The 12,935-nt window shown below is 38.7% G+C and overlaps 1 protein-coding gene across 1 annotated transcript; it reads left to right on the top strand.

Moving 5' to 3' along the window:
* Positions 1 to 11,728: 11,728 nt before the first annotated feature.
* On the top strand, positions 11,729 to 12,721 carry LOC129770935 (uncharacterized). Its single transcript, XM_055774139.1, has 2 exons — positions 11,729 to 12,017; positions 12,114 to 12,721. Exons 1-2 carry the CDS (start codon positions 11,898 to 11,900, stop codon positions 12,594 to 12,596), a joined length of 603 nt encoding a protein of 200 aa, XP_055630114.1. The 5' UTR covers positions 11,729 to 11,897; the 3' UTR covers positions 12,597 to 12,721.
* The last annotated feature ends 214 nt before the right edge of the window (positions 12,722 to 12,935 follow it).

The raw sequence follows: 12,935 nt of genomic DNA, 5'->3' as shown, positions 1-12,935 counted from the left end.
TGCTGTTGCTGCCAGTGTGGAGGATGACCCGAATGTTTCGATTCTACGGCGTGCTCAGCAATTGGGCTTGTCAAACACATCATTGTGGCGAATTTTGTATTTGGACTTGCACCTACATCCATATAGAGTCCAACTGGTACAAAAATTAGAGCGTGGTGACCATGGAATGCGTCGGGCATACGTCGATTGGGTGAACGAACAACAGCAGCAAAATGCTGAATTTTCGCATCAAATTTTCTTCAGCGATGAGGCACATTTCGAGCTCGGTGGCTATGTGAACACCCAAAATTTCCGTATATGGGGCTCAGAAAATCCACACGTGATTGTTGAGAGGCCATTGCATCCGCCAAAAGTCACTGTTTGATGCGCATTATGGTCTGGTGGAGTCATCGGGCCGTATTTCTTTGAAAATGTGGACGGCGAGACGGTAACTGTGAATGGTGAGCGCTATGGCCGCATGTTAACCGATTTTTTTTTGCCACAAATTGAAGATATGGATACGGATGACATGTGGTTTCAGCAGGACGGCGCCACGTGCCACACAACACGACCGAAAATGGCCATATTGCGAACGAAATTTGAGGGAAGCATAATTTCGTGTTTTGGTGATGCCGTCCAGATCATGCGATTTGACCGTGTCTATGCCAACTCTCCACAAACTCTTGAACATTTGAAAGACAACATTCGTGAAGTTATGACCGAGATACCGCCCCATATGTGCCGAAAAGTCATCGAAAATTACCTGTTCCGGATCAAGGTGTACGAGGAAGCCCTAGATGGACATTTGTATGATGTTGTATTTCACACATAATGGCATAAACCAAACTTGAATTTGAAATAAAAGTTTCATCGAAATTCGAATTCTAAGTGTGTTTTATTTCAATTTACTTTCGGAATTTAAAGTTGGAAAATCCTGAAAATGGAAGTTTACTTGATTTCGTATGAATAAAGCAGCATTTATCAAGTATTTACTTCGTAATTATCAAGTGTGCTCATGAGCATACTTTGCATCTGAAATTCTTTTATTCGTTAAGATTTTTTTTTCCCAAAATATATTTTTTATTAAGGCACATGTGGTGTTAGCCTGACGGAGCCGGGAGTTCAATATTTCGACAATGTTTGCCTTATAACTATGTTAGTAATATGTAACCGATTACTCGCGGTTGGCTCGAGGTTAGTATTACAAGTGTTCTCATAATTGGTATGTTGCAGTCTTCGATGCTCTGTACGTGTGCCCGACACAGGATACTTCGTATTGGGATGCAGCTGACCGTTAATCAGCAACGACCCCCTAGTCTGCACCCCATATCTAGCGTGGTGCGTCTTTTTCGACTCGAGGAATCCAGGATAGAATGATCACTAGCCGGCGCAATCATCAGCTCGTGTAGAGTTGTCATGAGCGGTACAACCTTTGGCTCTTGTTGAATCATCAGTGGACTGCACAACCTTCGGCCCGTGCATCTGTAAAGAGTGTGTGAATGTATTGCCGCGACTAAGTAAAAGTTTATAGATCGTTCATGCACATTTTGCAAGTCTGATTAAATAATCCTTGGTTTCGTTTAAAGAAAACATTTTCTGAATAGAAAGAAGCTTTCTATTTTTTTTGCGTGCATGTTGGCAATTAAAGTCTGGGGAGCCGACTGCATAGCGGGCGACGTCATACAAATGCTGACCAAAAAAATAAATACCCAAAAATTAGTTTTAGATGCAACCTTCAGCGGCACACAGCAGAACCAGCAGAGAAATTTCAGCGGCTAAAACACACCATTAATTTCTCGATGTTATCACAAACTGAATGAAGGAAAAAACTAAAAGCTACACTTACACTGCACTACATGTGCTATGTGTGCATGCGATTGCATCATCCTTTCTTCTCCTCTTCTCCGCTCGTTTTATAGCTCGGGCCGCGATCGTCGCGAACAAGCAGTATTGGCCATTTGTATTCAAAGATCCAGCCAAAATTGTTGCTCCCGTGGTCGAGTGGTTAGCGTCACGCCTAACATGTCACTGCTGAATAATTCAATTTCAGTACTTGTTCAAATAGCTAATAATAGCGAATGTTACATGAATATAAATGCGTGCACTAAATAATGCTATTAATTGTAAAAAAACTCAGATATCAATCGACGTTTATTTTGTTCATAAAAGATAAAGAGGTTTATTTTATTTGCCCAATATTTTAAACGAATCAACCATTGTCATGAGAGGAAAGCATTTTTTTCCATGTCAACATACCAACACACCACGCGTTGAATGGTGGTGGTGTGGTGTCCGATTCGCTTCTTCTACTCTACGCACTGCCGGTGCTTGGGGTGAAAATGCAAGAGAAACTGTACACCATGTTCGAACATCATGTGAAACATTGGGATTAAAAATCGTATGTCCAAACATACCACGAATACAAACATGTCACATTTTCTAACATAGGTACAAAAAAATCATGTTTGTACTCAAACACAAAACTGTGAACAGCAGCGTGGACATGTTTATTCCGGACGCAGTGTTTTTTTGTGAAACATGGAAGACTGTTGTCTCGTTCACTTTTGTGTCGTGATTTGCAACACATAACAACAATAGAATACCACTGGGGGAAATGATTTGTGTATGATCATATTTGAACGAACGAAAGCGATTTTTTCAGTAAATGAATCATTTGACAAACACTGGTCATTGTGGCATTCATATGTAGGTGGGAGGCGATCTGGCGTGGTGGTAACATCCATGCCCCTCACGCTCAAGGTCACGAGCTCAATTCTCACTCCCGACATTCTTCCAAAAATGGAAGTAGAAGTGACGAACCAGCCAAATGAGTTGAAAGTCACTATAATACAGATAAAAAAAAGAAATTCATATGTAGGTATAGTACTGCTTTCTCATGTTCAATATAAGGAGAAAAGATGCAGACTGCGTTGGAATGACCACTTTTATTCAAACTGAGTTCCGTTATCTGTTATTCGTATTAGCACCGTTTTGGTTCGTAAATAAGTTCACAAGGCGTTAAGACTCGTTTAAAAAAAGTGTGAACTGATACATTGTTGCATAAACTATAATATCAGTATGCTTTTTTGCTGTGGTGGCTGAAGGCAGACAAACAATCGCAAAGGGTTGATACAGATTTCGATACAGATTTTCCGAGAAAAAACACAGATAAAAAGATTTTTTGAGACCAAAAAGACAGATTTTTTTATGGCAACCCTGGTGCACGCATCTCGCATCTATCTTATGGTCAAGCTGGGTCTTGGAATCGATAAGGACGAAGCTATGAGCACAGACGCCTCACACATGGAAGTTGATTAAACATATACGATTTTTAACTACTTAAGTAGCTTTTCGTAATTTTTGAAAGTCTGATATGTGTTTTTGGAGAAAGGAAACGGTATGCTGAATTGAGTTTCTCGTATCAGTTAGGGTCAACTATTGTAAACTTACATTTTAATTTTGTACCGCGTTATAGCGGCTGCAGAAGATGTATATTCTTGTCATTAGTAAAAGCATACCAAATACTTGAACTGACTACATGTTAATAATAAATATACATTATTTCAAAATTCACAGTTTAACTGGATTGCATTCGAAATTACCTATTTTTGTCCGAAAATTTTCACAATGTAGATGATGACTACATCTTTGAATCTGGAGTAGCAATTGCTCGTTTACCCGGCGAATGATTAGAGATCGTTCAAATCCTTTGGAAACGCCTAATCCTATTTTTGGCTACCATTGCTGGTACTAGTCGATAACAAATGAGGATACGACTTCGAAGGTCACAAAATGGCATGTTTTTCCACTGCAATCACCCACGAGAATTGAGTGAGTGTTCATGAGAGTTCATTCAAAGTAGAAATCTCACCACAGTCGCCTTCGGAAATTGAGTGAGGCAATTTTTGCGAGCTGTCACCTCTCATTCGCGCATCAGAATCAGCCCCAGAAGTTGTGTGTCAAAGAACAAATTGTAGAGCAGTTAGAAAGCTTCAATTTAATTGATAGAAACAATCTAGTTTAATATAGTTTTTTAGGATTAAATTAATAATAACACATTGAAAATTATTAACTTTTAAGTTTTTCATATCCACACATTTAGATGTTCCACTATTACATATATCCTGTATATCCTGTGCTAAATTTCTATGTCCTGTGTTAAATGTTCTCATCTTTCAAATGAAAGCAACAGAATCGTCTTCTGTAGCGTACTTTTTAATGTAGAGCCAGTTTGAGGCAACAGAGTCCGTAACAACAAAAAAAGTTCTAGAACTCTGTCATTGTTGAAATTCGATCATAAGCGCAGAATATTTTTTTTTAAAAACATATGATCGTCTATCACCTACTGAGAGAATCTAGATAAAATTTTTTTTTTCATATGAGAAAGGTGTTTTCTGACTTTAAGGGGATGAATAAAAAATGAAAGTCTTCTTTTTTATTCAAAAAACGAAAAATACATGCAAAAAAAAAGGAATAAAAAAAAATTTTTTACTCGATTATATACAGTGAACAAAATCAGAAACTATATATAATCGGATCCGCCCCGCATGTAGTTTAAACAGATATGTATATTTTTTTATCTTAAGACTATGGTATGGTATTTTATTTGATTGCTTTTTAATGTTTGCTTTAAGTTGAAGACGTAAGTTTAAACAATATTTGTGAAATCTCATTTGTTTGAAAGTGTTGCCAAACATAGAAAAACTTGAGATCAAATTATGCTCAACAGGAGTACTTGTAAATTCATCTTTTCAACAGTTAATTATAACAAGATTTTTCTGTGTGGTAGCAGATCTTTTTGTAGATTTTGGTTGTCACATTTATACTTTAGGTTGAATGAAGGGCCTGAAGTATCGGTGGTAATTCGGCTTAGGTTGACCAGTTGTCTGGACTCGAAAACGATCGCTTTAGCAGAACGTTGTCGGGTATTTAGTAAAACGGGAATTCCTTTATAAATTCAAGGCTAATGCGGACATAGGTATTGGCTCCTAGCTCCTAGAACTCGAAAACGATCGCATATGCAGAACGTTGTCGAGAATCTGATAAAGCGGGGATTCCCATGTAAGTTCATGGCTCATACGAACATAAGTATTGGGTTCAATTTCCGATCAGTCTAGGGTCTTCCCAGGTTGGAAATTTTTTCGACATCCCAGGGAATAAATACGTTCTGATAATGGCTTAAGTTGTTCTTTCTATTAGTAATCTATGTCTGCGAAAAATATACGAGGTATATTTTCTTTTCATTGAATTTGCTTGCTGCTTTGTATGATGCCAAAAAATAAATACCGTAATATTATATATTATTATCGATAAGACAAGTCGTCCCGCTCAAAACTTTATAGAGAAATGAGGTGGGACCATAAAAAAACAAATGAGGAAAACTACTTTTCAAGGTCACCAACATTTTCTACGTAAAAGATAGTTTTCAAAATTACAAAGTATCCTAAAATAATATCCGTAGTGATAGACATGCGAATTGACTAAAATAATTGCGGAGTCCTACGTCAACAATGCGGTCGTATTTTGGACACAACCTCCTAAAATTTTTTATCATTTTTATTTTCACCTGAGAAACAAATACACATCTCAAATCAAAATGAACGATTACACGTTTTCGGCTCAACATGACTATCTGACTCATTACGTACCTGGACCATTGTTGTAAACGGTCGACATTTTTGGTAACCATCATATACTACTCTTGCGCGAGAGTTGCGGCTCAATATGTAGGAGAAGCGGGGGTAAAACGGACATGTTAAGAAGGAAAGCTGGAAGCTCTTTTTCCAAAAGTGTTGAAATGTTTGTATGTATGAAGCAGACCTCTCTTTCTGAACGTCAGCTTGGAATAGTACCAAAAAGTAGTCCAAACGATTCCCAAGCAGGCATCGAACCGAGGCCTGGTGGAACAAAAGGCTGTTTTACACAACTACGTTATCCACATAATCACTGCTGCTGTTGCACAAACGTGTGAGAATAATACACCACATTATAAAATGATGTTGGATCATGAAAGTATATGTGGAAAGTGTTTTGTAAGATTAAAAAGGAAAGTAGAGTAACACGGGGTGAGTTGGACATATGGGTTGATTTGGACCACCCTTTTATCTCAAAAAGTACGGCTCAACTTGGATTTTTTATAATGTCATCTCCTTTTATTGTTGAACCGTATGTACCTAACGTCAAACAAATTTTGTAAAATTCCGCAGGTGGAAGGAAACGGTAGCATGAACACAGCAAGCACATTGATTTCCAAAAAATGTGAGTTTTCCGATCCAGGCTTTAAGGTTTTTCCCGCTGATTAAACAAACTGTTACCGTAGATGACCCAAACACCGTTTTTCAGCGTGCTTATCAAGCAGCTTCAAAGCTGTAATTCATTTATTTAATTCAGTTTACATAGTTTCAAATATTGGTAAGTGATCTTACATTTTCAGTGTTTCCAGTTGTTTCTTGGGCCTATACGGGTCTAACCTAACTTTTGGTTATTAACACGATGGTAAGAAATGTAAGTATGACCTAAATATGGATGGAATTAATAAAATCAAACCATACTTATAGTATTCAAGGACTCACAAATCATAAACTTCCTTGCAGTTCACAACGATTAATTTCTACCTACTTTTCAAAATATTCTTTAGCAAATTCGATTTCTTAATAAGAGCACTTCGTTTGTTTACGATCAATTTCTAATTGTTCTCTCTTCCCTTCACACACTTTACTTGCTCGAGGGAACGGTCAGTGGATTCACTCCGCTACAGTGTGCCCAGTCTTCACCGCAACACAAACTTTTCGTTTATTGTGCAGTAAAGTCCTGTTCGCCTACAGAAGAGGAACAATTTGATGCAGCGAAACTGTAAGTTTGATAACAATAAAAGAAATTAATTGCATTTTAATTTTTACATGTTGTGTGGGGTGACATGGACATGTTTCTGTGAGATGAATTGATCCTACAGGTTTGAGGCTTTTCTTTGATATAATTGATTCCAGATGTCACGGAATTACAAAAAAAGAATGGGCAGACAACGTTGGAAGAAGGAGGAGCTTGAAAGAGCAACTCAGGCCATCAAGAACTGATTTTCTTTGACCAACAACGAAAGTATTTGAAAATGCTCGAACAACAATGAAAAGATTCATGCAGAATTCGAGATGGTGTCAATCCAACTTTTCTGGTCTGGAATCTGGCCAAGACACCTGGTATCGATCCCAAAACACTGTTACTGATTGTATCATTATCCCAAAATACTTTACATAAACATAAGTATGTTTTTTTCGATTAAACACACACTGGACCAAATCGCCCCACATCAAATTTTAATGTCCTAAAATCATCTCTTTTATTATATGATATATTTGGTAATTTGAAGCTTGATATAATGATTAAACAACATTATTGGAGAAAAAACAAGTGTAGCTCAGTATACAGTGTGACATTTTTTTTAATTTAGACCGTATTGGTTTGGAAATATTAGGCAATATGCTTAGGTGGTTCAAATTCCCCCCTTTTCCCCTACAGGCAAACCTGTTTTTGTGCGAAGGATAGGGACCACACAAAAAGAATTGCATAAAAAATCGACAAGCTGGATTGTTGGCACTATCGTGTCATCACAATCCTGAATGGTGCCTACAAAATTCTGTCTCTTCCGCCGTCTATCGCCAATAGTAAGTCGATTTGTGGGAAGTTATCAGTCCGGATTCATCACCGGTTGCTCGACGACAGACCAGATTTTTACACTGCGGCAGATCCTTCAAAAGTGCCGCGTGTACCAGGTCTCTACACACCACATCTTCGTTGACTTCAAGGCCGCATATGATACAATCAACCGACGACAGCTATGGAGGATTATGGACGAGCACGGCTTTCCCCGAAAGCTGACAAGACTGATTCAGGCAACGATGAACGGTGTGCGGTGCAGTGTGAGGATCTCAGGTGAGCTGTCGGAATCATTTGAGGCTCACAGGGGACTTCGACAAAGCGATGGACTGTCCTGTCTGCTCTTCAACGTGGCGCTGGAAGGTGTTATGCGGAGAGTGGGCTTCAACATGCGGGGCACGATTTTCAAAAAGTCTAGTAAGTTTATCTGCTTTGCCGACGACGTGAACATAATCGGAAGAACACATGCGACGGTAGCCGACTTGTATATCCGACTGAAACAGCAAGCAGGGCTGACCGCAATAGAGTTCTTCTTAGTGGTAGTGTTGTGATCGACGGCGACGAGCTCGAGGTGGTAGAGGAATTTGTCTACCTTGGCTCGTTGATAACAACTGAAAACAACAACAGCCGTGAAATTCGAAGAAGCATAGCCAATGGAAGTCGTGTCTACTACGGGCTCCGCCAATCCTTGAGGTCCAACAAACTTCGACCCCGTACGAAGTGTACCATGTACAAATTCCTAATTCGACTGGTTGTCCTCTATGGGCACGAAGCATGGACGATGCTTGAAGGGGACTCACAAGTGCATGTTGTTTTCGAACGCCGAGTGCTCAGAACAATATACGGTGGTGTATAGGAAAACGGAGTATGGAGAAGGAGAATGAACCACGAATTGGCACAACTCCACGGCGAACCCAGCATTCAGAAAGTCGCCAAGGCTGGACGAGTGCGATGGACAGGGCATGTTGCAAGATTGCCGGACAGTAGCCCTGCAAAGATAGTGTTCGCATCGAATCCGGTACGAGCAAGAAGGAGAGGAGCCCAGCGAGCAAGGTGGTTGGACCAGGTAGAGCAGGACTTGGCAAGAATCGGTGCAGCCGGGAGTTGGAGAACTGCAGCCATGAATCGGGTTTATTGGAGAAATATAGTGAAGCAGATCTAATCTCAATGGGATGTAGAGTCATAGTAAATAGAAAAAAAAATAAAAAAATCGAGCTTAACTTTACCAGCAACTTTAAAAATAGTTTTCGCCACACAATTTTAAAAAAATCTTTTTTATGCAGTGAATAGCGATTCTTCCCTTAAGTAAATAACCCAAATCCTAATGATTCCATTCGTGATCATCGTTAGATTTCGTTTTGTTTTCTTTCTATACGTTGAGATATGTGACCTCTTCATTTCGCATAAAAAAAATCGCAAACAAAAAAGCGCACAAAAGCAGGTTTTACTGTATAAACGTGAACCTGTAACCTTTAAGCGACGGGAGCCGTATTTGTGGCAAAGTAGGGTAGGGCGGGGCTAGTTGGTCATTTTTGAATAAATTTGGCTATAACTTTGTAGTACGAAGTTTTGCGTTAGAATGTTATGTACCACAATGAAGCTTACCTTTTACCCTTTCAATGAAAAACAACCAGAGAATCAATTATTTGACATTTATTTTTCCTTTATTTAACGTCTTTATAGTTCAGAATAAATTGACAACTAACCCCACACACGGGGTAAGTTGGTCAATAATAGGCATGTTTTTTGAGCAAATAATAAACGTTTTTCCATTAGAAGATTTCTTCATTATAAATTAATTAATTAAATCAAAACAAAAACAGTGAACTAATATCATGTAGCAAGTGAAAAAACAAATGTATGGAAGTTTCAAAGTATTATCGTTGTTGAAAATTAGTCAGGGAATCTTATCTAGCGATTTCGTCTCTCGTCCACCTTGTGGCGAACCAGAGATGCCAGGTTTGAAGACATGTCTTCATTTTGAAGACATTTGATTTTGTGAAGACATTTTTAAGACATTATGAAATATGTGAATACATTTCAGTATGATAGCGTATGTGGGTTTTTAAAAGATATTATTTCCATGAAATTCTAACTATTGGCCGAAAATATCGTCAAAAAAGTAGGGCTTTAGTCTCAGCGAACGAAGCGGTCTGAATACATATTGTCTCCAGAAGACATTAGTTCATTTGCGCTCGAAAATTCGAATGATTGTGACATTGAATTTCTATTATTTTGGCCCTACTATACAATAGATTAACCTAGATCTTTCAAACGACGATTTCATAAATCGAAGGTTTTCCAATAACATACCTTTTCTACAATTAGTTTCATGGATATGGTTTGAGTTACAACCAAAATTTCAAAGCTGAAATGAACAAATAGAGTTATCACAGTTTTTGTGTAAAGACCTCTCCTCCGATATTATGGTGAAGACATTTTTTCGTATCATGTCAAGACTTTTGAAAAAAAATCACCTGGCATCCTTGCGACGCACAACCGCTTTCATTCTTGATTGAATTTGTTTTGGTGACATTTGTACCGTTCGCCCCAAAGTATATAGAAATAGCCACCAGGTATACTACATTACTCAATGCATTATTGTGAGTTCTGATATTCAATGTTAGCATTTATTATATTTAATGAAAATTTTACAGCAAAAAATATAAATATGACAATTATATTGCAAGTGATTTGTGTGGTGGTTATCTCTTTTCATGTACACTGGGTTTAGCAGTAAAACATATGCTTTCTATATTCATTTATAGCTTGTGTAATGAAACACGGCATACCTGAAAATTTTATATGTGTTTCTCATACGAGCAATTTGTGTGACCAACTAGCCCGTCTATATATGGAAAAGAATATTCATGAAAATTCAATAAAAATAATTTTAAAAGCGATTTCCATCAACACTTAAAGCTAATACGTAGAATGAACCTTTGTTTAACGTTTGAGCCGATTTTTTTTCATGGTTGTTAACCAGTTTTAGAACACATTTTATAATGCGCAATCCGTGAATGATTTTTGGCAAAATCGGAACCATTTCCGTATATTTTAAGCTATTTAATAGAAAGTTTTTCCAATTTGCTTATTTTATTGTATCAGCAATTCGCTTTTTTTCATCCATAGATCGCTAATTTTTTGGACGCTCAGATTCCAAGATATCGTCACTGACCAACTTACCCCTATGACCACCTGGCCCCGCCCTATGTGTCTCTTGTTCCGCTCTCTCATATTGCTCTTATATTGCAATGACATGTATATTATCAGAAACTCGCCTCGCGCTTGAGTAAATGCTGTACCGGTATGGGAGGGTAGCACATTTTTTGTTAATTTTTGGCTCATTTAATGTTTTAATTAAACCCGGTAGAATGGGACTCCGCTGGAGGAACGTTCATATCAGAAATATTACAGTCGATGTAGCTGAAATCGGGCAACAACACGTTAGTTTTTTATGCGTATTCTCTGACGCGTAGTGGAGCGGCTTTTTCAAAAACTAAAAAATTGACAAAATAGCAGTCACATGTTTTTTTACGCACAACTACCAGGACTTCAATAAACAATATTTTTAGTCTCAAACCTTTCAAATGCATTTTCACACATACCCTAAACTTCACATCACACCTCACTGAATCTCATTTTCACAATTGAAAAGCATTTTTATGTATTTACCATTCAGTAGCCGGATGATTTGATCCGGATTTGACAGAAATTAATTCCCAATCGATCTCTCCGATTATTATCTACCGCATCGACAGTCAAATTTGGGCGACGAACGTGTTTTATCATGAAGCAACATCGAAAAGAATTGAATTTCATACAGAAACTAGTAATTTTCCGTTATTTGTATTCTTTCCCGAAATAATATGTTTTGACGACGATGAATATGTATATCTGAGCACTGTGCTGCATTAAAGCGAAAGTTGTAAATATTGTGCTTCATCTAAATCGTACCACAGTGCAGGGAGTCTAATAAAATAGTTTTATGCACAAAAAAAAACAGAACCACTAAGCCAGTCTACTAATATCTCCCCCAACGATGATACCCAACCACTCGCAAACGAATATTTCCTACGTTCCATTTGCGTATAAAAGTTCCGACCGGTCGGTTGGTGCAGTTTTCCGAACGAATCAGGCTCCCGTTGCATTACTCTGTGGGGGACATCTGCGGTTGAAATAAATTAGAGAAGATTAGACCTGGCCGTCGTGTTTGCTTTCTGCAAGCAGCACATGTTTGTGTTTGTTGTTGGTGTTGTTGTTGTTGGATGTGGGTGATAGCGACAATAACAAGTCTGAAGGTCAACACTGATAAAAACTTCAACCGAAAGCGGAGAACTGAAATGGGCTGGCTTATAATTTCAATTATAGTTCTCGTGCCAACTCTGGTAAATAGATGGCTTTCTAGCGACGCCTCGTCCGAGTACACTTGATTCTCTTGTGATTTGAAAATTGGATCCGTCCGTTTCCGGTTTTGTTTTCAGCTCGACCAGCGTACAAGTGCAGCCCCAGTCCTGGTGCTGGTTGCAAACGGAAATGAAATCACAATCAATCTGCCCGAGGGTATCAACAGCTTCAACAACAACAACCGGCTGGTGAACGTGGTGAGCAATTCCGGAAACAATAACCCGTCGGTATTTGATTGGATTGGAGGTAATGGAGCGAACAAAGCACCGCGGCTTACGATTGGCGGGGCGAACCAGGGCAACAACGGAATGGGTGCGAAACGAGACACGGCGGCACTGATTGATGCGCTACAGAAAAACGGAAGTGGTAGCTCAAGTAGCTCCAGCCTTGCTGGTGACAGCTCGTATGATGGACATGGCGAAAGTAGAGAGAGTGCGGAAACGGTGGACCGAGTGGACAAAGTTGATGTAGCCACAACAACCGAGGCTTTCAGGATGTTTGAGAGGAGTAGATTGAACACTACAAAAGCAACTACGGTAACGTCACAGAACTATGAGTGAATGCGATTGCTGTGGGTAATGCACTCCGAAGTATTTTTTTTTATTTCTTTTTGCTCGTTCAGTTTTGTATAAATAAAGTGTGGTGCAATAAAGTGTATCATATAAGCGCGATCCTATATATTGGATTGGGGGAAAAGAAATGTCGTATTTCTGATCGAAGTTTGACGCTTTCTTTAACATACCTAAAATTATCCAATTTAAGTCAAATATGCGCCATTTTGTTCGCAAACTTGTTGCCATTTAGAAGGCAACTTCATTATCCACCCCTCATAAAGCCCCCCCCCCGCCACCCCCTCCTTAATTGCAAAAAACTCAGACAGCCAGTTTACGCAAGGCTCC

The sequence above is a fragment of the Toxorhynchites rutilus genome, chromosome 2 (assembly GCF_029784135.1).
Source record: "Toxorhynchites rutilus septentrionalis strain SRP chromosome 2, ASM2978413v1, whole genome shotgun sequence".
Taxonomy (NCBI): domain Eukaryota; kingdom Metazoa; phylum Arthropoda; class Insecta; order Diptera; family Culicidae; genus Toxorhynchites; species Toxorhynchites rutilus.
The sequence above is the reverse complement of the archived record's forward strand: the minus strand, read 5'-3'. Positions and strand labels throughout refer to the sequence as shown.